The sequence below is a fragment of the Scyliorhinus torazame genome, chromosome 6 (assembly GCF_047496885.1).
Source record: "Scyliorhinus torazame isolate Kashiwa2021f chromosome 6, sScyTor2.1, whole genome shotgun sequence".
Lineage (NCBI taxonomy): Eukaryota > Metazoa > Chordata > Chondrichthyes > Carcharhiniformes > Scyliorhinidae > Scyliorhinus > Scyliorhinus torazame.
Window position 1 is genome coordinate 243,605,893 of NC_092712.1, and position 25,661 is coordinate 243,631,553.

At 48.2% G+C, this 25,661-nt stretch overlaps 1 protein-coding gene across 1 annotated transcript in view; it reads right to left on the minus strand.

Annotated features, from left to right (window-relative positions):
• LOC140425860 (synaptonemal complex protein 2-like) overlaps window positions 1-25,661 on the minus strand; it is a 157,324-nt gene that overhangs the window by 47,690 nt on the left and 83,973 nt on the right. The window contains exons 9-10 of the mRNA XM_072510244.1: window positions 5,485-5,643; window positions 4,919-5,043 (exon numbers count right to left, since the gene is read on the minus strand). Coding sequence (XP_072366345.1) covers window positions 4,919-5,043; window positions 5,485-5,643 — 284 coding nt within the window. The remainder of the gene's footprint in view (window positions 1-4,918; window positions 5,044-5,484; window positions 5,644-25,661) is intronic.

Below are 25,661 nucleotides of genomic sequence, written 5' to 3' on the forward strand. Positions count from 1 at the left end.
GAAAGTTTTGGGCACTTCACTTGCATTGGAAGCAATTCAGAGAAAATTCACGAGGCTTATCTCTGGGATGAGGGGTTTGTCTCATGAAGAAAGATTGAGCAGATTAGGCCTATACTCATCTGAGTTTAGAAGAATGTGAGGTGATCTTATTGAAACATACAAGGTTCTGAGGGGAATTGAAAGGGTAGATACAGAGAGGATGCTTCCCTTTGTTGGGGAAACTAGAATTAGGGACACAGTTTCAAAATAAGATCGAGGAGGAGGAAGAATATCGTTAGTGTTTGGAATACTCATGCCATAATGAGCAGTTGAGGCTGGTTCATTGAATTTATTCATGGCTAAGTTCGACAGATTTTTAATCTACAAGGGAGTTGAGTGTTATGGAGGGTAGGCAGGAAATTTGAGTTAAGACCACAATGAGATCAACCATGATCTTATTGAATGGATTGAGGGGCCAACTGGCATATTTCTCCTCCTATTTCTTTATGTTCTTAATTCAGGATATTCCCAAGTTTTTATCCTGTACTATACACTCCAATATTCTATAACTGGATTGTGGATGTAATTCCTATTTCAGTTTCTCTCTTCAATGTGCAGGAAAGCAAATTGCTCAAATCCAAAAACAGCAAAATAATTGTTTTAAAGAGCTACCATTTCTAGCATTGTTTTAGTGTATCCCTGCAATAGCTTTGTACCACTTTAATCATTCACACCCTCAACATGCCACGTGGATTTTCAGCTTCAGACTGGATGAGATGCTGTCACTCAGGGGTCAGCATTACGATCACTGCTCTGATATTTATTCATGACATGCGACATAGATATACAAGGCAAAATTTGAAAGCTTGTGGATAAGACAAACTCGGATGTAGAGTTAATAGCAAGAATACTACAAAGACTTGACAAGGACATAGGTTGGTGTAATGGGAAGATATATTTTCCATCGAATCCCTACACAGTGTAGAAGGAGACCATTCGGTCCATCAAGTCACCACTGACCCTCCAAAAGAACACTTGACCGACTCCCCTGCCCTATCCTCGTAATCTCTCGCATTGATCATGACCAATCCACTTAACCTGCGCTTCTTTGGACGGTGGGAGGAAACTGAACACCCAGAGGAAACCCAGGCAGACACGGGGAGAATGTGTAATCTCCGATCAGTCACCCAAGGTCGGAATCAAACCTGGATTTCTAGTGCTGTGAGGCAGCAACACTAACCACTGTGCCACCTTTCTGTCCACTTATATGTTGAATGAAATTTACCAGAATTGTGAAATCCATGTTTTAGCAGGAAGCTTGAGGAGAGAATGGCACAATTTTTAAAGGGAGCAGGAGATGAATGATCGAGGGATGGAATATCAATAATCAACGAAGGTGGTTAAAAAAACATATGGAAACCCTAGCTTTAAAAAAGTACAAAAGCATAACTGCTATATAACTGCATAGGGCAGCCCGGTAGCACAAGTGGATAGTTCTGGTCGCCTCATTTTAGGAAGGATGTGGAAGCTTTGGAAAAGATGCAAAGGAGATTCACCAGGATGTTGCCTGGAATGGAGAGTAGGTCTTACGAGGAACGGTTGAGGGTGCTCGGCCTTTTCTCATTAGAACGGAGAAGGATGAGGGGCGACTTGATAGAGGTTTATAAGATGATCAGGGGAATAGATAGAGTAGACAGTCAGAGACTTTTTCCCGGGTGGAACAAACCATTACAAGGCGACATAAATCTAAGGTGAATGGTGGAAGATATAGGGGGGATGTCAGAGGTAGGTTCTTTACCCAGACAGTAGTGGGGGCATGGAATGCACTGCCTGTGGAAGTAGTTGAGTCAGAAACAGAAGGGACCTTCAAGCAGCTATTGGATAGGTACACGGATTACAGTAGAATGATATAGTGTAGATTAATTTGTTCTCAAGGGCAGCACGGTAGCATTTTGGATAGCACAATTGCTTCACAGCTCCAGGTCCCAGGTTTGATTCCGGCTTGGGTCACTGTCTGTGCGGAGTCTTCACGTCCTCCCCGTGTGTGCCTGGGTTTCCTCCGGGTGCTCCGGTTTCCTCCCACAGTCCAAAGATGTGCAGGTTAGGTGGATTGGCCGTGATAAATTGCCCTTAGTGTCCAAAATTGCCCTTAGTGTTGGGTGGGGTTGCTGGGTTGTGGGGATAGGGTGGAGGTGTTGACCTTGGGTAGGGTGCTCTTTCCAGGAGCCGGTGCAGACTCGATGGGCCAAATGGCCTCCTTCTACACTGTAAATTCGATGATAATCTATGATTAATCTAGGAGTAAGGTTCGGCACAACATCGTGAACCGAAGGGCCTGTTCTGTGCTGTATTTTTCTATGTTCTATGTTCTACTATGGCTTCACAGTGCCAGGGTCCCAGGTTTGATTCCCCGCTGGGTCACTGTCTGTGCGGAGTTTGCACGTTCTCCCGTGTCTGCGTGGGTTTCCTCTGGGTCCTCTGGTTTCCTCCCACAGTCCAAACGTGTGCAGGTTAGGTGGATTGGACATAATAAATTGCCCCTAGTGTCCAAAAAGGTTAGGAGGGGTTATTGGGTTACGGGGATAGGGTGGAAGTGAGGGCTTAATGTGGGTCGGTGCAGACTCGATGGGCCGAATGGCCTCCTTCTGCACTGTATGTTCTATGCCATGGGAAACCATTACAGATCTGTTAGGTCCCAGCCCGAATGTTGTATACAATTTGGTGCTTCACATTTCAGGAAGGGTGTCGGGGTCCTGAAGAGGGTACAAAGGAAATTTACTAGAATGGTACCAAAGAAAATGGTACCATAACAGAAAGCCTTCTGTTATGTGGAGTGAACAGAAAAATAGGATTTGTTCACCTTGTGGTACAACAAGTGAATGGGAGATTAAATAGAGCTGTTCAAAATTGTGTTTAAATGATCAAAATTCCTTCAATGAATTTTGAGGATCCGAAATGCTTTGTCTACAAGAGTGGTGGGAGTAGATTCAATAACAACTTTCAAAAGAGAATTGGAAAAATTCTTGAAGGAACAAAAGAAAATGACAGCTCTTTTAAAGCGACAACACAAGCACAATTGGTTTAATTACTTCTTTGTGTTTGTGCTATTCTCTGCTTGTATGATTCCATGTCTCAGCCATGGAACAATATCATTTATTCACAAATCTGGTTGTTAGGCTGTAAATTGGATGCTGCATGCCACATTTGGCTGTCCAGTTATTAAAATGAAACCCTGAGGTAGCAGTTTCAAGTCAGAAATATGGAGTTGAACTCACTCGGAAAATCAGCATTTCAAGTGAAATATGAACAGCTTGTAAGATTCATTAGGTTTTTGAAGATCTTTGGATTAATGCAAAAATGCTCAGGAAGCACACAACAGGTTCATGTGAGGCAGATTATTCAAACCGCTCGATATTGTCTCCCCAACAAGCAGAAGCATAGTCACATCAATAACAAAAGTGATAAAGAGGTTTATGTCCTGTGTGGAATTCCAGTTAATGCACAGAATTCCAGTTAATTTTTCTCAAATGCTTAGTGATTGTGGTTCACTAAGTAAATCTGAAGGCACAGAAGCAAAGTAAACATTTTTCTTCCTTCCTATTTATTTACAATTACAATTACATTATTGGTCGAGAAACAACATGAGCTGGCTGAGCACAAGTTCCTTGAAATGAAGGTATGATGGGCAAGAAAGTTGTTCGTTTTTTGGGCAACGCATTTTGGGCAATGCAAGTGGTGTTGGAGCTTGAAAATGGCATCCAAGGTGCAAGCACATCCTCGTGGGGTGAACCATAGCAGACACTGGAGATTTCAGCAGGTGTGTTGAATGGCCAGTAGGGGTAAACAGAGAAGGTAGATCGTAAGGTCGATATGCATGCAACATTGGATAAAAACAAAAGCAAGGATTATGGCAGATATTAAGGGCTCAAAACAGCAGAAGCCCGAGAGGTGCATGGAATGTGTGAGAGGGTACTTAAAAAGGAACTTAGAGCAGAAATGGAACATGAAAGAACACTGGCAGATAAAATAAAGGAAAATAAGGTTGAGGGGGCGAAGAGGGGTTGGGGCTGAAAAGGGGTGTCTAGGAGATAGGGGAAGCCTTCCAAAATGATGCCCCGATCTGCAAGGAGCTGGTCCTGCTGGCCAGATCATCTCACCAGTGCAGGACGGCTGCATAAGTTCAGTCTCGATGGGGGGAAACTCAGCAAGGCAATAAATAAGTTTGTCACAAAGTGCCGTTGAATATTGGGGTTATTCTCGGCTCTGCAGCCTCCAAAAAACACAGCACCAATCACACCCAGAGCAGCACACTAACTTTTTTTCCATCAAATCACGTCCATTAACTCAATGTCTTTCATACTGAAGCAGATAGGAACATATATTGAAACCTCAAGAAAATGAAGGGTTAAAAAAGTCAACTGACTCATCAGCTCACATCCATATTTCAGGATGAGAGAAATATTTTGTGGGTGACAAAGATACTGGACCTTAAATCTATAGAATCCCTACAGTGCAGAAAGAGGCCATTCGACACATTGAGTCTGCTCCGACCCTTCGAAAGAGCACACAGTCTCAGCCCACTTCCCCGCTCTATCCCTTCCCCGTAACCTTCCACATTGGTCACTGCACATCCTTGGACTGTGGGAGGAAACGGGGACTGTAGGAGGAAACTGGAGCACCTGGTGGAAACTCATGCAGACATGGGGAGAATGGGCAAACTCGACACAGTCACCAAGGCCGGAATTGAACCTGGGTCCCTGGTGCTTGAGGCAGCAGTGCTAACCACCGTGCATAGCATCCATTAGATTAAACATGCAGTTATTAAATAAATACACACAACCAATAACTGGTTAGTCAAGTACCAAAATCCTATGAGACACAAATAAACGTGGTCCTCAATAAACACTTCATTGTCAAATAATCAAAAGAGCAAATTTACCCTCAACTTCTTCCTCATTTCTTCAGTGAAGCTCCGAAATGCAGCACTAATGTTTGGCTCACTGGAGTCTTCATCATCGAACTCAGAGTGTGATTTTTCGATTTCCTGCACCATGTCTTGCAACTCTGGCCGACAAAATAAACTGTTCAGGATCCATGCTTTACATTAAAAGTTCTTAGCTTTAACATTTTTTTGAATGTTTAATAGAACAAATCTATTGAAGTGGTTCTCAAGTTAAATGCAGAATAGGTTGAAAAAATCTTGCGATAAGGATTAGTTTAATATCTGACTTCATATTCCAACCCCTTGTGGAAGATAACTCTTCTCTTCTAATTACTAAAATAATTGAAATTTGAATAAGTTCAAGTGAAAACAATGCATTATTTCACCAACATATTCATGTCTTAACATACAGTATAATTCCCTGAAAAGCAAATGCCTTCCTGCCCCTCGTTGGTTATCGTTACTCATATCTCTACCGGTCTTTTATAAATTTTGGCTTATTAAAAATTTTAAGTAAGCACATAAATGATATGCTGCATTCTTCAAAAGCCAAAACCATTTACCTTCAGCTTTCTTGTACTTCTCAGCTGATGTAAACAGACGTTTTGCTTTAAAATGTGGAGATGGAGTTAGGCTGACTTCATCTTTAGTCAGATAATTATTCTCACTGGGAGGTCCTTCTGAGGGAATGCTTGGAGACTGCTGCAATGTGGGGCCAGCACCTACAGAGGCAAATAGAATTAGCATAAAACATCGGGAACTTTTCCTTTACTTGGTCATAAAGAGTGAACTATTAAACTGGAAGGAGAGCTTGTATCCAAGCCCATGTTTCAATATAAGAGGCAGAGATAAGGAATGGTGAATTTATGAGGGAAAAGCTATTGAAAGCTAAGAGAGGTGGTGAAACAAGAAAATATGTCAGTGACTCTTCACTGATGGTCGCCTGATGGTCGCAGTTGCCAAACTCTATGTTCCAAACGAAATTAAGGTATATCGGGACTCAGTTTAACCATTCATGTGATTTTTAAAAATTTGTTTATGGGATGTGGGCATCGCTGCTGGGCCATCATTTATTGCCCATCCCCAAGGGCACTTAAGAGTCAGCCACATTGATGTGGATCTGGAGTCACATGTAGGCCACACACACGTAAGGACGACAGATTTCCTTCCCTAAAGGACATGAGTGAACCAGATGGGTTTTTATGATAACAATGATTTCATGGTTACCTTTAGACTTTTAATTGCAGATTTGAATTGAATTCAAATTTCACCATCTGCCCTTGTGATCGGAGGCCCCTGAGTGGTCAGGCTCTGGGCAGTGTGGTACCCTGGCACCCCAATGTCACCCGGGCACTCTGCCAATGCTACCTGAGGCACCCCAAGTGGAACTACCATTGTGCCCAGCTAGCACTGCCAGTGTACCAAGCTGGCAGTGCCTAGGTGACCAGGTGGCATTTTGCCCACATCAGTGATCTGGCCTGGGATACCCTGCCCTTAGGAGGTGGGCATGACCCCATTCTAGGGGTGTTGGAGGAGTCCGGAGGGGGTGGGGGTCCTGAGATCAGGGTACCATCTCTTCCTGCACTTTTGAGTGGAGCTCACCACTGCAGGAAATGGGACTGTGTGGTCTCGGTGGGGCATTCCTCATTGAGGCCCCGTAATGAAGCCCAGTTTGATAGCGGGGTTATTTACTTTGCTGTTCATTTGAGCTACAATAGCATCCCTCTGATTCTTAGCATAATGTTTCACAGCAAGATGTTTACATTGTGTAATTCCTGCATAACTGAATGCATAGCATACCTAGAACAGGTTTGTTTGTATGTGCAGTTGGGCAGCTGTAATGGTTTATGTCATTGGCCATATAATCACAGGAGGAGTTGGTGGGGGGTTGAAAGCATTAAGGGTTGTCACGTGTACTGAAGTCATTTGGGCCAGGCAGGTCGATAAAAATATTTCCAGATTACAAGACTGCCATAACGGCCACAATGTAATTGAAATGAGATTCTGGATGGCAAGGGTACTATTCACACGTGAATGAGCATTCTGGAATGAAATGCAGAGATAAGGGGCAATTATTTATATGCCGGCCGAGTTCATGGGGACAGTGGGATAAACAGAAGAGGAAAAGCACCTTTTGAAACTGGTCCACTGTTGGCATGTTAAGTGGGATGGTAAGAAAGAAGGAAACATAAGTATATTACTCAGCAAGAGTGAATGCCAGTTCTGTGCTGGCTTTCAGAGAGCATGCCAATAGGCGAAGAGTGCAGCTGTGAACTTAAAGAAAGGCAATAAATAAAAGCCTGGAAAAGTGAAAGGACAGTTGGAAGGCTGATGAGTAATGATGGAATCGTCCAGAATGCCAACCAACAGCAAAAACAATTTAACTTTTGTTTTTCATCCTGATTATTCATTGCAAGTTACATATAATTGCTGTCCTTTCCAGTATTTTTAAATCGCTGGCAAGCCATCTAGTTTCTAACTGTTATGGTGCGTGGAGTTTGTAACAACAGATTACCTGTGGAAAGAAGTCTTAATTGGTCAATATTTTTTCCTTCACACAGGAAGTGTTATTTGTGATGACATCCTAATAATTATTCAATAGGGCTATTAAATTATAATTACATATAATTACATAATTCAAGGCTATAATTCAGATTATATATTGCTTTCTTTAATGGAAAATGAATTTTATAATTCTAAGTGTCATGTAGGATGTGCAGATATTATAGCCACCTGGGTTGGCCAATTCCCGACGTAAAATGGAGAACAGCAAAGGCTGAAGGGAAATTAAGGTAAACAAGGCCAAGCCAGACTCCTCGCCACCAGCAGGAGCAAACACAAAAGAGGTTAAACGGACACCTAAAGACCACCCAACGATCAGGGAACCGCTCCAGTATTGGAGAAATCGAACCAAGTGATTGGAATGAAGTCCAATCACTTGAAACCAGGTACGGGGTCCGCCCCGAAGGGCAGGAAGCCCCTAGGGACTATAAAGTAAAGCCCCCAAGTTCAAATCGTTCTTCTTGACAGGGTCACTCAGCAACACAAACCAACCCTTGACAGTGACCTGTCCAGCTGCCTCCAAAGAACGTAAGTCTCAAGTCAATGCCCGCTACGAGATAGACGCTCCTAGCTACCAGTCCATACCAACTTTGAATCCCGCAGACTCAGAACCCGAACGAAAGGCCATTTGTTCCCCTGACCTAGTGGGCCAGTCCGAAGCTAAGTATAGGCCTGTTAGTTATAGAAACAGCTTAGAAAGTAGAGGTTATGCATGACTAGCGATTTACTGTGTATAATAAAGGTGCTTTGATTTGAATCTTACTAATTGGTGTATTGAGTTATTGATCATTACTTGAACCTCATGGCGGTATTATAAAGATACCTGGCGACTCTAGAGCAAAGGTGATAAAACAGAGCCAATTGAACCAACCAAAAGTTAGCAACATATTACTGGCGACATCCTGACGGGACCCAATCCAGAAGTGGCTTAACCACTCCGGGAGAACCCAAAATTTGAATTAGAAATCCAATAGGGAACAGAAAACCCACAAGTGTTCAAGCAGTTCTGATAAGGTAATACTGATAGATTTTTTGTTGCGAAAAAACTGTCGGGAGTTTGTATTCCGGAAAATTGCGAAAGCCGTACCCGTAATTACAGCACCGCCTTAATACCCCTTGTTCCAAATTTTAAAAGAAGCATTCAGAGAAGATGGCAATGCAACACCTCATGAACCCCGAAGAATTTGAGGTCGCAGCGACCAGCAGCAGTAGAGTAGGACAGTGTCCCGTTTGGGAAGAGGAAATCAGAACGTACCTCAAAGGGAAAGGATGGCCCCTTTGGAGCGAATTCTGTGAAAATGAGGAAACAGGACCCGGGAGTATAGGACATACCTGGTGGGAGAACCGGAGCGAGATTCACAAGAAGAGCTTAGGAAAAGCTCGCAAGCCGATGGCAATCGTGTCCTGTTTGGCACAATTGCGAGGCCCAGAGGAGGTCGTTAGGACGCTCCGGAAAGAGATAGAAGGCATACATTGAATGAGCAAGGTCGATGTCAGTGAGGTAGAGAAAGAGAATGTAGAATTAAGGAGGGAGTTGACAGCAAAAGACGAAGAGGTGGATGATGCCAAGTGGGCACACCAGTCTTGTCTGGCACACTTAAGCAGCTTCCAATCCCAGTACGAAAAGGCCTATCAGGACACGCAACGTGCAGTCCTGGTACGAGAGGAAACCGAGAAGCAGGTAGAGGCATTGCAGAGGCAGTGTAGTGACCTGAAGGCAGCGTTAAGAGCACTCCATGCTGCCACCATGGAGCAAAGACAAAGCTCATTAGACCACGCAAAGTGCCGGAAGCAGATTGCAGAACTGCAATCGCTGCTTTCAGTCCAAAAAGGATTCCAGGAAAACTTTGGATCACAGCTAGATGAGGAAGACGGCCCTGATTGGGAAAAATTGAGTGAGACAGTGCAGAGATATGTTCAGGGAACATGTGTGCAGGGAAAGCCCCAGAAGAGAAAAGCGCCCCAACCCCCCACAGAGCAGATAGTTCAGGCTCCAATGAACCCAGTCACCGCACAGCCACATCGGACGACACAGAATTTCTGTACACCACCCCCTTAACAGTGACCCAATTACAGGACTTTTGCAAGAAAATCAAACCGTTCCTCCCCACCTCAGACCCCCACCACTTCTTTGCCAGAGTAAAACAGCAGGCTACCATGTACAGCCTGGACGTGCGTGAGCACGTGAAGCTCACAGTTTTGAGTTTAGACCCTTCGGTTGTAGCAGCCCTTCCCGACCCACAGAATGTAGGAGGAGGCACCCTTGCAGAAATGCATACCGCGATCCGAGACGCGATCGGGCATAACAGGGGTGACCCCGTCGATGGCCTCAATAAGTGCAGACAAGAGAAAACCGAGCACCCCACAGTGTTTGCTGGACGCCTGTGGATCCATTTCGCAGCAGTTTTCGTAGACCGCACCCATTTGTCCCCAGACAACATGGCCAAATGGACCCGCACCCTTATCTCCCATGCCACAGAAACAGGACAAAAAGCTTGTGCCAATTATGACCCCTCAGAGGAGGCTCATAATGAGAAATGGGTCGTAAAAAGATTGTCCCGCTCCTTGGATCAATCTTGGATCACAACAAACCCACGAATAAAAATCCTGAGGAACAGCAGGCAGAAGCAGACATACACGCAGTTAAGGCACACTAGAACCCCGCATGGGTAAATGAAGGCAAGAACAGCCCCCCACAAAAGTCACAGGAGTGTTACAACTGTGGACAGTTGGGACACTTTGCAAGAGAATGCAATGCCCCACAAAAGCAACAGAGAGCCCAGCAGACATGCACTCGACAGGACACAGCCGATACATAGCGTTAGCACCCGTTCAGATCAGACGGACCTGAACGGACTGACGGTGTTCGGGCTCCCCCAGTTGGGTCTGCGACACCCATTGGGATAGGTCCGGCTGACCAGTAGTTGCAGCAAAGATACGGGGACAACCTATCAAATTTCTCTGGGACACAGGAGGGTCCCGCACCACAATAAATTCCTCCACCATGTTTCAATAGGACACGTGGCCCAGTACAGCCACCCTCAGCGGCTTAACAGGCCACTCACAGCAGGATTACATCACCGCCCCTGTACCCATTCAAATCGGCAACATCACGACCAAGCACCCCATAGTTTTAGTCGATCTACCCCACACAGCAGAACACATTTTGGGCATAGATTTTATGAATTCCCACAACCTATCCTTCGATCCAGTCAACCAATGTGTCTGGAGAATGGCAAAATCCTCAAGAGCCTCCGCCACGCTCACCATAGGTGAATATGCAAACATGATTAGCGCAGTAGGCGAATTTTGGTTTGACCCGACTACGATTAGCACGGACAAGCAGGTTAGGGCAGTTTTACAAAAGAACAGGACAGCATTCAAACAAAGAACAAAGAAATGTACAGCACAGGAACAGGCCCGTCGGCCCTCCAAGCCCGTGCCGACCATGCTGCCCGACTAAACTGCAATCTTCAACACTTCCTGGGTCTGTATCCCTCTATTCCCATCCTATTCATGTATTTGTCAAGAGGGCCCTTAAATGTCACTATCGTCCCTGCTTCCACCACCTCCTCCGGTAGCGAGTTCCAGGCACCCACTACCCTCTGTGTAAAAAAACTCGCCTCGTACATCTACTCTAAACCTTGCCCCTCTAACCTTAAGCCTATGCCCCCTAGTAATTGACCCCTTTACCCCGGGGAAAAGCCTCTGACTATCCACTCTGTATGCCCCTCATAACTTTGTAGACCTCTATCAGGTCGCCCCTCAACCTCCTTCGTTCCAGTGAGAACAAACCGAGTTTATTCAACCGCTCCTCATAGCTAATGCCCTCCATACCAGGCAACATTCTGGTAAATCTCTTCTGCACCCTCTCTAAAGCCGCCACATCCTTCTGGTAGTGTGGCGGCCAGAATTAACACTATACTCCAAGTGTGGCCTAACTAAGGTTCTATACAGCTGCAACATGATTTGCCAAATCTTATACTCAATGCCCCGGCCAATGAAGGCAAGCATGCCGTATGCCTTCTTGACTACCTTCTCCACCTGTGTTGCCCCTTTCAATGACCGGTGCACCTGTACTCCTAGATCTCTTTGACTTTCAATACTCCTGAGGGTTCTACCATTCACTGTATATTCCCTACCTGCATTAGACCTTCCAAAATGCATTACCTCACATTTGTCCGGATTAAACTCCATCTGCCATCTCTCCGCCCAAGTCTCCAAACAATCTAAATCCTGCTGTATCCTCTGACAGTCCTCATCGCTATCCGCAATTCCACCAACCTTTGTGTCGTCTGCAAACTTACTAATCAGACCAGTTACATTTTCCTCCAAATCATTTATATATACTACAAACAGCAAAGGTCCCAGCACTGATCCCTGTGGAACACCACTGGTCACAGCCCTCCAATTAGAAAAGGATCCTTCCATTGCTACGCTCTGCCTTCTATTACCTAGCCAGTTCTGTATCCACCTTGCCAGCTCACCCCTGATCCTGTGTGACCCGGATTCGCGACCCACAAACACGACTGCGGCCGGATGACTGGTTCAGTACACATCACAGGACCTGACCCTAGACCCCAAAAGCAATATGGATTTCCCCAAGAGGCAGAGGGAGAAATGGCAAAAGTAATCGACAGCTTATTAGAGCAGGGCGTACTCAGATCAGTAGCCTCCACTAATAATGCCCCGATTTGGCCAGTGAGAAAGCCCAATGGATCATGGCGACTGACCACCGATTACAGGGAACTCAACAAAGTCACCCCCGCAGCAGCCCCCACAGTAGCCACAAGTCCCGAGACCATGCTCAAATAGGGACTCAACTCGCAGTTCTTTACGGTTTTGGACATCAGTAATGGATTCTGGTCCATTCCATTGGCAAAAGCGTGCCAATACAAATTTGCCTTCACTTTAAAAAATCAGCAGTACACGTGAACATGCCTTCCACAAGGATTCCACAACTCCCCCTCCATTTTCCACCGACAGCTGGCAAATGGTTTGTCAAGCTTTTCTCGCCCCGAATGTCTGGTCCAGTACGTAGACGACCTACTACTGCAGACAGACACCAAGAAAGAGCACATCAAGCTTTTGTCCGAACTCCTGGAACTCCTACAGAAAATTGGATGTAAAGTTAACCCCAAAAAGGCCCAGATTGTGGAAAACAAGGCGATATCTTTGGGTACAATTATCACACATGGTAAACGAGAGATCGAGCACAAAAGAATCGACTCAATTGTCAAATTGCCCCTTCCCCAGAACGTTTGAGCCCTCCGGTCGTTTTTAGGACTGGTTGGCTACTGCCGAAACCACATTGACGGTTTCGCCAGCAAGGCAGCACCCCTCTCAGACCTCCTAAAGAAAGGAGTCCCCTGGGAATGGCTTCCGCAGCAGACGGAAGCTGTGGGCTCGTTGAAAATAGCACTCATTGCAGCCCCCGCACTACAAGTTCCAGACCCGCTTTCCCGCTATGCGATAGAGGTAGCAAGCACAGACCACACCCTTTCGGCTGTGCTCCTCCAGGAACGGCACGAACAGTTAAGGCCCGTGGCTCAGGTCTCCAGAGTTTTAGATGCTGTGGAGCAGGGATTTTCAGCCTGTGAACGGCACCTGCTCGCAGTTTTTTGGGCAGTTCAGTATTTTTCTTACATAACCAGACTAAACCCCATCACAATGCTCACAGAACACACTCCCACCCAACTTTTACCGGACGGACTTAAGGATGGTACAGTTAGTCAAATAAGAGCAGCCAGATGGACCCTTCTTTTGCAGGGACGGGACATCACTGTTAAAACGACAAAGACCCACATTTTCTTAGCAGATAACCTACATTATCCAGGCACCCCCCATGAATGTGAAATCATCTCTCCACACCACAACCCTTTATTGCAAAAACACCCCCCAGAAAGACAGGTAGTTCAACCCAGAGCCCCTAAGTACACAGACACGTGCGAACCCATAAGAATATATGTGGATGGATCTTCCACAATATTAGAAGGGAAGCGCATAACAGGATGCGGCATTTACCTAGAGGACGCGCCCTAGAAGAAATAGCAATAAAACTTCCAGGACACTTAGGCGCACAGGCAGCAGAACTTGCAGCCATTGCATACATTTTAGAACCGCCAGATTCCTTCCCCAGCCCCGCAGACATATATTCGGACAGCCTCTGTGTCTGCAACAGCCTTACGGAATTCCTACCCCTGTGGAAAGCAAGAGGATTTGTTTCCGCAGACGGAAAACCCCTCCCTTCAGCCCCATTGCTCCGTCACATTCTAGAAAAAGCACAGGGCAGGACCTTTGGAATAGTTAAAGTTCGTAGTCACCATCGTTCCACCCACCCTGGAAATGTAAAAGCCGACGCACTGGCAAAAGGTTTCAGGCACGGATATTTTTGGACACCCCCCGAAAGCGCACCAGTGAATGCAGTTCAGGTCTCCCAGAGTAATATCGATGCCGGCCCAGAAGCAGGACAGCAATCTCAGGGAGATTTTAAAAGGAAACCATCCAGCACCCTATGAGAGATTTAAAAATGCACTGACCACACATGACGGTGTGGTGTTAAAAGACACCCTTTATGTGGTTCCTGAACAGGACAGGAATCAGCTCATTTGTTTGTTCCATGACAGTCATGGACATCAGGGAATTGATCCCATTACAGCCCACCTCAGGCAGGTCTGTTGGTGGCCGAGTTTAAAAGATGAAGTAACTCACTACGTTCAGAATTGCCTTATCTGTGCCCAGAACAACCCGGACAGATACGCCAAAAAGGCTCAACTTAGTCACACCCGCCCCGTTAATGGCCCCTGGACTAACCTCCAGATTGATTTTATAGGACCAGTACCCCCTTGCAGGAATGGTTATAATTATTTACGCATTACGCTCTTTATATTTCTTTACGCAAAGAGTAGTGAGGCCGTGGAATGCCCTACCTGCTACAGTAGTGAACTCGCCAACATTGAGGGCATTTAAAAGTTTATTGGATAAACATATGGATGATAATGGCATAGTGTAGGTTAGATGGCTTTTGTTTTGGTGCAACATCGTGGGCCGAAGGGCCTGTACTGCGCTGTATTGTTCTATGTTCTATGTACTCCTTGTGATAGACACTTATACAAAATGGGTAGAGGCATTCCCATCCAGAACAAACATGGCAAAGACCACAGCCAAGATTTTAACCCACCACATCTTTACGAGATGGGGACTCCCCCACAGCATTGAATCCGACCAAGGTACCCATTTTACGGGACGTGTCATGAAGAACGTCCTCACGATATTTGGCATTACCCAAAAATTCCACATCGCATACCACCCCCAGTCAATAGGTATCGTGGAGCACATGAATCGGACCCTAAAATCAACCCTCAGAAAAATGGTCCAGCAAAACACCACCACTTGAGATTCAGTCCTCCCTTTTGCGCTGATGTTTTTGCGAAACACGGTTTCAACTTCCATAGGTTACACCCCACACACCCTCATGACCGGACGCCCCATGAAAGGCACAGAATTTTTATTGGGATTAGATTTGACCAGCCCCCAAGTGACGGCCCTCACACACGAGCACGCAGTCTAACAATTAGTGGAAAATGTAAAAACGGCTCAGCTAGCAGCTGCAGTGAAATTGGGCACAAGAAATAAACAGAGCAAGGCCTGTTTCTATAAGACAGTGCATGCGACTGAGTTCAGTGTAGGACAGCAAGTCATGCTCTCTGTATAAAACCCCAGCACATTCCTGTCACCTAAATATTCGGGTCCGTACTCCATTGCGGACAAAGTAAGCCCTTCCGTCTACAAAATAAAGTACCCCAATGGAAAGACTGCGTGGTTCCATATCAACCAGATTAAGGCATATGGAACACAGTCTAACCACACACCACCACGTCATGCTCGACGCAGCAGACCACGCCCCGCCCACAGCCAACGTAACCCTACCCTCCCCCAACACGTCCAGCCCAGCCACGGACTCAACCCCGACTCCACCTCCGAACTCTAGATTCCGCCCCGGAATGCCCACAGACTGCAGCAGCAGCGACAGCGACTGTGACTCGGTCAACAGCCACAGCACGCCACCCTACTATCCCCATGCAACAGGACCCACACCCAGCGAATCGGACCACGATTCCAGTGATCCCTTCATGATCACTTTCCTAAACAAACCCCACCACCGACCACCGATGACAACCCCGATTCTGTCCCCACGGAACTAGACACCACCTTTTGGCACCGAGATAACTCATACAGACTCGTCCGGAATGACGAGAGAGATCCCAAATCACACCATGCAGCCCTATCCGCCCTGATACACTCGAGAGTTTGGCATCCGGGAGAAGATGACGACTTTGAGTCTGACTCCCAAAACGAGAACACCTTTGCGACCCTGTTCGCAACCGATAACTGAGGTGTCCAGGTGATGTTTTAAAAAGGAACGGCTTGGGAGAAAACGGTGTTCTGATGGAACCTGCAGCATGTTCAATGTTGTTTGTAGTTATATTGTTAAATGTTGTATGCAAGACCGGAAATTTTTTTTCCACGGCCCCACGCCACCACCCTTCTGACGCCCACTGGCAGTCAGAGAAACTAGTTTGTCCCGGACTCTAGTTCAGAGGAACTAATTTGTCCACAGAGACTTGTTAATGTCCCAGACGCCAGTTCAGAGGAACTCGTCTGTCAACAGAAACACAGACGACTTCCGGGTGCGGCTATGCAGAGCTAGGTCGCATATTCGGTAGCTCCTGCTTGGAACGGACTTTTGGGCTCTTTTACACGGCCCCCACGGCATTTGTTTGACATTTCCCGGTGTGGGAAGAAGACTGCAGCATTCCCCTGACAGTGTCCCCCAGGAATGTTATGTCTTTTGGCTACCAGACCCGGCAGAAACAGTAAAAGATTTGGCTGCAACAGGATAAACAGGGCCTCTTCCAGCATGCAGGCGGGGGAAGGGCAAGCTTAAAGCTGCAATCTGACTTGACTCTATCAAAGGTGAATTCTAGCAGCAGAGGGAACAACTGTGAAAGGATCTACCAGGGCCATTGAAGAAGCAGGGACGAGGCTTCCGGTGGCGGCCATGGAGGAGTAGGTCGCGCATTTGGCAGCTCCCGTCTGGAACGGACTCCCAGACCTTTTTCAGGAGCTTCCATAGACTTTTTGGGGCAGACTGGTGAAGCGAACACTGCCAAAAGGATTCTCTCTCGACTTCCGGTTGCGGCTATGCGGAACTAAGCCGCACAATTCGGCAGCTCCCGCTACCACGGACTTTCGGGCTCGTTAGAGGAGCCCCAACGGAACTTTTTTAAATTTGTTTTGACGCAGCCTGTGGGGAAGGGAAGAGAGAGGTCCCCCTCCAACTTCTATGAAACGGACCAGAAGTGTAACGGCCAAAGGAGCGGCACTGGAGCAACGGGAGAAGCGAGGGGAAGAAAACAAAATGGCGGCGGCCAGGGACAAACGGGAGCTGCAGGAGTTCATCAATTGCTGCTTCGAGGAGCAGCGCTAGGAGATGCGCAAGGAGATGTTGGAAGCCTATGCTTTCGGCAATTGAAGGACTCGGGATCACCCAGAATGTCCACGAAGCTAAGATCCAGGAGGTACAGAAAAGAGTCAGTCAGAACGAGGACGAGCTCGTGGTCCTGGCGGTGAGAGTGGAGCAGAACGAGGCGCTACACAAGAGGGGGGCGGGAAGACTCGAAGACCTGGAGAACAGGTAGAGGAGAAAGAATCTGCGAATCCTGGGTCTCCCTGAGGGAGTGGAGGGGGCTGACGCCGGGGCATACACGAGCACAATGCTCAAGGCGATGATGGGCACGAAGGCCCCTTCGAGGCTGATGGAGTTGGACGGGGCACATCGGGTGCTGGCGAAGAAGCCCCAGGCAAATGAGCCGCCAAGGGCGATGGTGGTGAAGAAGGAGCGGAGCAGTAAGTGGGACAATGCAGAGATCCGAATATACCCGGACTGGAGCACGGAGGTTGCAAAGCGGAGAGCGGGTTTCAACCGGGCCAAAGCGGCATTGTACCGGAAAGAAGTGAAATTCGGAATGCTGCAGCCAGCGCGACTGTGGGTCACATACAAGGGCCAACACTATTACTTCGAAACGCCTGAAGAGGCGTGGACCTTTGTCCAAGCCGAAAAGTTGGACTCTAACTGAGGGTTTGTGAGGGTGGGGGGGATGTTTTGGGGTTTGATGTGTGATGGTTGTTGTATATAGGGGGTCAATCACGCGCAGGAAATGTTACATGGGCTGGGGGAGAGAGACAAGGAGCTGCGCCAGAGGGGGCGGAGCGGGCTTTGGAAAGGCGGGAACGGGAACGAAGGAATGCATATGGATTGGGAGACTCCCACGCGAGGAGGTCAATGGGACGGCGGGGGAAGCCGGGGTCAGCAGGCGTCAGCTGACTTACATGGGGGGAGCAAAAAAGCTAGACAGGGGTCTAGCTGGGGGGGGGGGGGGGGAGAAAGAGAGAGAGAAGGGGGGGGGGGGGAAAGGGTTGCTGCTGCACTGGCCGAAAGGGAATGGGACACAGAAGAGGTGGTCGGGACGGGGGTCCCCCCTCTGGCGGACTGGAGGGTGAGGGAGGCGTGAACTCGTGACTGGCCCAGAAAAGGAGATGGCTAGTCGGCGGGGCGTGGGGGGGGGAAGAGCCCCTCCAATCCGGATGATAACGTGGAATGGGAGGGGCCTGAATGGGCCGGTGAAGAGGGCTCGAGTGTTCGCCCACTTAAAGGGACTGAAGGCGGACGTGGCCATGCTCCAAGAGACACACCTGAAGGTTGCGGACCAGGTCAGGCTAAGAAAGGGATGGGTAGGACAGGTATTCCACTCGGGACTGGACGCGAAGAATAGAGGGGTGGCAATATTAGTGGGAAAGCGGGTGTCATTTGAGGCCAAGACTATTGTAGCGGACAATGGAGGGCGATATGTAATGGTGAGCGGTAGGCTGCAAGGGGTGTGGGTGGTGTTGGTAAACGTATACGCCCCGAACTGGGATGATGCAGGATTCATGAAGCGCATGTTGGGGCACATTCCGGACCTGGAGGAGGCCTGATAATGGAAGGGGACTTCAATACAGTGTTGGATCCAGCACTGGACCGCTCCAAATCAAGGACTGGAAAGAGGCCGGCGGCGGCCAAGGTACTTGGGGGTTTTATGGATCAGATGGGGGGAGTGGACCCATGGCGGTTTGCAAGGCCGCAGGCCGGGGAATTTTCTTTCTTCTCCCATGTACACAAAGCCTACTCCCGGATAGATTTCTTTGTTCTGGGTAGGGCGCTCATCCCGAGGGTGGAGGGGACGGAGTATTCAGACATAGCCGTTTCGGACCATGCCCCGCACTGGGTGGAACTGGAGCTGAGAGAGGAGAGGGGCCAACGCCCGTTGTGGCAGCTGGATGTGGGACTGCTGGCGGACGAGGTGGTGTGTGGGAAGGTGAGGGGGGGTGTATCGAAAGATACTTGGAGGCCAACGACAACTGGGAGGTGCGGGTGGGGGTGGTATGGGAGACATTGAAGGCGGTGATCAGGGGAGAGCTCATTTCCATTAGGGCTCATAGGGAGAAGACAGAGGGTATGGAAAGGGAGAGGTTAGTGGGGGAGATTTTGAGAGTGGACAGGAGATACGCAGAGGCCCCGGAGGAAAGATTACTTGGGGAAAGACGACGGCTCCAGACGGAGTTTGACCTGTTGACCACAGGGAGGGCGGAGGCACAGTGGAGGAAAGCGCAGTACCTACGAGTATGGGGAAAAGGCTAGTCGGATGCTGGCACACCAGCTCCATAAGAGGATGGCAGCGAGGGAAATAGGGGGAGTCAAAGATGGAAGGGGAGCCACGGTTCGGAGTGCGACGAAAATAAACAAGGTATTCAAGGCCTTTTATGAAGAGCTGTACAGATCCCAGCCCCCAGCGGGGGAAGAGGGGATGAGACGATTCCTAGATCAGCTGAGATTCCCGAGGGTGGAGGAGCAAGAGGTGGCTGGTATGGGGGCACCAATTGGGTTGGAGGAGCTGAGCAAGGGTTTGGGGAGCATGCAGGTGGGGAAGGCCCCGGGACCGGACGGATTCCCGGTGGAGTTCTACAGGAAGTACCCAGACCTGTTGGCCCCGCTACGGGTGAGGACCTTTAATGAGAGGAGGGGACCCTGCCCCCGACAATGTCGGAAGCGACAATTTCTTTGATCCTAAAGCGGGACAAGGACCCACTGCAATGTGGATCGTACAGGCCGATCTCGCTCCTCAATGTGGATGCAAAGTTGCTAGCAAAAGTGCTGGCCACGAGGATCGAGGACTGTGTCCCGGGGGTAATCCACGAGGACCAGACGGGATTTGTAAAGGGCAGGCAACTAAACACCAATGTGTGGCGGCTCTTAAACGTGATAATGATGCCATCGGAGGAGGGAGAGGCGGAGATAGTGGCAGCTATGGACGCGGAGAAGGCCTTTGACCGAGTAGAGTGGGAGTACCTCTGGGAGGTGCTGCGTAGGTTTGGGTTCGGGGTAGGGTTTATCAATTGAGTTAAGCTCCTTTACAGAGCCCCGATGGCGAGTGTAGTGACAAACCGGCGGAGGTCGGAGTACTTTCGACTGTACCGAGGGACGAGACAGGGGTGCCCCCTGTCCCCCCTGTTGTTCGCACTGGCGATAGAACCATTGGCCATGTCATTGAGGGAGTCTAATAAATGGAGGGGGGTGGTCCGAGGGGGAGAAGAGCATCGGGTGTCGCTATATGCGGATGACCTGTTGCTGTACGTGGCGGATCCAATGGAGGGGATGGTGGAGGTCATGCAGACTCTAAGGGAGTTTGGGGAGTTTTCGGGCTATAAGCTCAATGTAGGGAAGAGTGAGCTCTTTGTATTACAGGCGGGGGACCAAGAAAGAGGGATAGGGGACCTACCGCTGAGGAGGACGGAGGGGAGCTTTCGGTATCTGGGGGTCCAGATAGCCAGGAGTTGGGGGACCCTACATAAACTGAATCTGACGAGGTTGGTGGAGCAAATGGAGGAGGATTTCAAAAGATGGGACATGTTACCGCTCTCGCTGGCGGGTAGAGTGCAGTCGGTCAAAATGGTGGTCCTTCCGAGGTTTCTGTTTGTGTTTCAGTGCCTTCCCATCGTGATCACGAAGGCCTTTTTTAAGAGAGTAGGCAGGAGTATTATGGGCGAATAAGACCCCGAGAGTAAGGAGAGGGTTCCTGGAACGCAGTAGGGACCGAGGAGGGTTGGCGCTGCCAAACCTGGGGAGCTACTACTGGGCAGCAAATGTGGCGATGATCCGCAAGTGGGTTATGGAGGGAGAGGGGGCGGCATGGAAGAGGATGGAGATGGCGTCCTGTAAAGGAACGAGCCTGGGGGCGTTGGTGATGGCACCGCTGCCGCTCTTGCCGACAAAGTATACCACAAGCCCGGTGGTGGCGGCAACGCTAAGGATCTGGGGCCAGTGGAGACCGCACCGGGGTGCAATGGGAGCATCGGTGTGGTCCCCGATCAGAGGTAACCACCGGTTTGTCCCGGGGAAGATGGACGGAGGGTTCCAGAGCTGGCATCGGGCGGGGATTGGAAGAATGGGGGACCTGTTCATTGACGGGACGTTTGCGAGCCTAGGGGCACAGGAGGAGAAGTTTGAGTTACCTCCGGGAAATGCCTTTAGATATATGCAGGTGAGGGCTTTTGTGAGGCGACAGGTGAGGGAATTCCCGTTGCTCCCGGCACAAGAAGTTCAAGATAGGGTGATCTCGGGTGTATGGGTCGGGGAGGGCAAGGTGTCGGAAATACACCAGGAGTTGAAAGAAGAGGGGGAAGCGCTGGTAGAAGAGTTGAAGGGTAAATGGGAGGAGGAGCTGGGGGAGGAGATCGAGGAAGGTCTGTGGGCTGATGCCCGATGTAGGGTTAATTCCTCCTCCTCGTGTGCCAGGCTCAGCCTGATACAATTTAAGGTGGTCCACAGAGCACACTTGACGAGGGCGAGGTTGAGTAGGTTCTTTGGGGTAGAGGACAGATGTGGAAGGTGCTAACAAAGAACAAAGAACAAAGAAATGTACAGCACAGGAACAGGCCCTTCGGCCCTCCAAGCCCGTGCCGACCATACTGCCCGACTAAACTACAATCTTCTACACTTCCTGGGTCCGTATCCTTCTATTCCCATCCTATTCATATATTTGTCAAGATGCCCCTTAAATGTCCCTATCGTCCCTGCTTCCACTACCTCCTCCGGTAGTGAGTTCCAGGCACCCACTACCCTCTGCGTAAAAATCTTGCCTCGTACATCTACTCTAAACTTTGCCCCTCTCACCTTAAACCTATGCCCCCTAGTAATTGACCCCTCTACCCTGGGGAAAAGCCTCTGACTATCCACTCTGTCTATGCCCCTCATAAATTTGTAGACCTCTATCAGGTCGCCCCTCAACCTCCTTCGTTCCAGTGAGAACAAACCGAGTTTATTCATTCGCTCCTCATAGCTTATTGCCCTCCATACCAGGCAACATTCTGGTAAATCTCTTCTGCACCCTCTCTAAAGCCTCCACATCCTTCTGGTAGTGTGGCGACCAGAATTGAACACTATACTCCAAGTGTGGCCTAACTAAGGTTCTATACAGCTGCAACATGACTTGCCAATTCTTATACTCAATGCCCCGGCCAATAAAGGCAAGCATGCCGTATGCCTTCTTGACTACCTTCTCCACCTGTGTAGCCCCTTTCAGTGATCTGTGCTCAGGGAGCCCGGCGAACCATGTCCATATGTTTTGGTCATGCCCGGCACTGGAGGGGTTCTGGAGAGGAGTGGCGGGAGCAATATCTTAGGTGGTGAAAGTCCGTGTCAAGCCAAGCTGGGGGCTAGCAATATTTGGAGTAGTGGACGAACCGGGAGTGCAGGAGGCGAAGGAGGCCGGCATTCTGGTCTTTGCGTCCCTAGTAGCCCGGCGAAGGATCTTGCTAATGTGGAAGGAGGCAAAGTCCCCCAGCCTGGAGGCCTGGATAAATGATATGGCTGGGTTCATAAAGTTGGAGAGGATTAAGTTCGCCTTGAGAGGGTCTGCGCAGGGGTTCTACAGGCATCGGGCGGGGATTGGAAGAATGGGGGACCGTTCCTAGACTATCTCGCGGAGCGTTAGAGGAAGGTCGGTCAGCAGCAGCAGCAACCTTGGGGGGGGGGGGGGGGGGGGGGGTGTGGGGGGGGTGGAGGGGACGTCCTGGGAGGGGGGGGGGGGGGGGGAGAAAGGGGGGACTGCCTGGGAGGGTGGATGAGAAAGAGATAACATGAAGGGTTGGGGAAACTGGCACGTACTGGTGAGGGCCAGTGTACAAAGCTGTGTAAATATATAATTTTGCCATGCATATATCTTGCTCTGCGCGATTTCTCGTTTTTTTTGTTACGAGGGGCAGGGGTTATTGTTTGTAAGGGAGAAAAATTGTGTTAAAAAAAAAAACTTTAATAAATATATTTTTTTAAAATACAGAAACACGGACCCCCGCTCGTAACTGCCCTTCTGGTTCAAAGGAAGGAACCAATATGGCAACCCCCCACGATGACTACATTTCTTGCCCGTTCTGGTCGGTTGCTCAGGCAGTGGAGAAACGGCATTGGTCCCCGCCCTGCCTGGGAACCCCCCTCTGGTCAGCTACGCTCGGGTAGAGCACACACGGCATTGGTCGCCGTCCTACCCGGGGATTCCATCCAAATCTTACCCGTCGCGGCCCATATGCACCTCATTTCGGCAATTTTCGTTCAAAAAGTGTGTTTTGTTTTCAGGTGACCCTTAGGTTGCCATCCCGATGCTATTTACATCCTCAAACATTTGGATGGTAAATCGCACAGTCTGCGAGACGGCTCACACTGTTTCAGTATTTGTAAGTGTGTCTTGTCCTGTATATAAGTTTTTTTTAAAAATAAAAATAAATGAGGGAGTCACACATAGTGACCAAATATAAAGGGAGTAATTGGCACTAAAGGACAGACAGGCTATCATATGAGATATTAAACCAAGATAGCAACAGACACTATGCTTGATCCCACAGAACCGCAGAAGCTCCAGAGAAAATAAGAGAAGAGAAGGAAGAAGAACCATGAGGACATCCTCCGTGTTGCTCATCACCCTAATGAACATTTCATTGCGCACGAACGCGAACCCCCTGACCCCAACCCCCCCCCCCCCAGCAGTTAATGATTCACTTCCCCATAGCACCCAGAGCCCAGTCACAAGCGACACCACACCATCTTGGTGTGACAGGTTTATAACCTGGTACTCCCTGTCCTACTTGATAGAATCCCTACTAGTATTGGCGATACTCTGCTGCATCGTGCAGACTATTCATCTGAGGAAATGGCGAAGGAGAGCCTGCCGCTCTCGCACCCCGGTATGTAGGATAAGATCCCCTATTTTCGGTTATGACCAGACCCCCGCGATCTATAATAAAGAACATTTGTTTGCGTTTTTTGTGAATAAAGGAATGTTTCATGAGCGATTGTACAATCCTGAGCTTGACTGCCAAGCCTGGGAAAATGTGAATAATGCTGCTATGATTTTGTTTGTATTATTTAGGAAGTTAGTATGATTGAATGTTTGAGTGAGTGTAGTTTATTGAGGATAGATAGAGGTACCGTTTTTCTTATTTTGTAATGCATGTCCCTGTTTTGACATAGCGCCATGTAGAATTGTCAATTAAAAATTTTCCTGCATAATTATGGTCAGTGAAGAGGCCATAAAAGAGTGCTCGGCGGGTCAGGGAATGAAGTTCAACGCAGTTATGTGATCCTTCACGCTAGGATCACAAGGAGGGTGTGTAGCCACCTGGGTTGGCCAATTCCCGACGTAAAATGGAGAACAGCAAAGGCTGAAGGGAAATTCAGCCAACACAGGCAGAAACTAGCAGGTGCAAGATACTGTGTATTAGACTCTGCAAAAGCCCAGACAGCATTGATACCAGCAACCATCGGCATAATAATGTAGCAGCCATCTACATACTAATGAGCGATCCTCGGGAACAATCGAAACATTAAGGTAAACAAGGCCAAGCCAGTCTCCTCGGCGCCAGCAGGAGCCAACACAAAAGAGGTTAACGGACACCTAAAGACCGCCCAACATTCAGGGAACCGCTCCAGCATTGGAGAAATCGAACCAAGCAATTGGAACAAAGTCCAATCACTTGAAACCAGGTACGGGGTCCGCCCCGAAGGGTGGGAAGCCCCTGGGGACTATAAAGTAAAGCCCCCAAGTTCAAATCGTTCTTCTTGACAGGGTCACTCAGCAACGCAAACCAACCCTTGACAGTGACCTGTCCAGCTGCCTCCAAAGAACGCAAGTCTCAAGTCAACGCTCGCTACGAGATAGACGTTCCTAGCTACCAGTCCGTACCAACTTCGAATCCCGCAGACTCAGAACCCGAATGAAAGGCCATTTGTTCCCCTGACCTGGTAGGCCAGTCCGAAGCTAAGTATAGGCCTGTTAGTTATAGAAACAGCTTAGAAAGTAGAGGTTATGCATGAGTAGCGATTTACTGTGTATAATAAAGGTGCTTTGATTTGAATCTTACTAATTGGTGTATTGAGTTATTGATCATTACTTGAACTTGAACCTCATGGCGGTATCATAAAGATACCTGGCGACTCGAGAGCAAAGGTTATAAAACAGAGCCAATTGAACCAACCAAAAGTTAGCAGCAATATCTACTATTAAATGGTACCATAAAGAAAATGGTCTCATGTATTTTGGCTTTGCAGTCATGTGACAAAGTGACCAAGACAAAATTGCCAGGAATTTACATAAATTTGCAATTGAATTTTAAAAGTGAATCACTTGTGCAAGTTTAGAAATCAAATCTAATTTTCATGCCCAAAATCAAACAAAACCCACTTGCTGTAGAACTCTAGTTTCCTCACCAGTGTTACAATAAAGAGCATCATTTGGATCTGCAGTATTGCATCACGTAAATAGAATATGATATATCTGTGCCTTAAATTTCAACTCCAATGTGCAAGCAGTATTTGGTAAAATCTTTAAAGAAAACATTTCCTGCAAACAGAGCAAAAAATGCATTTTCCCCACACTGAAACAGCGCTCAAGGTCACAAATTACATGAGTTTTGTTTTATAATACTTCTGTAAATCACCTTGGGATGCATTTTTTTTTTTAAATATTGTGCCTTTAATGTAAATTATCAAAAAAAAACTCTAACTTACACGATTTAAAACTAAAAATAT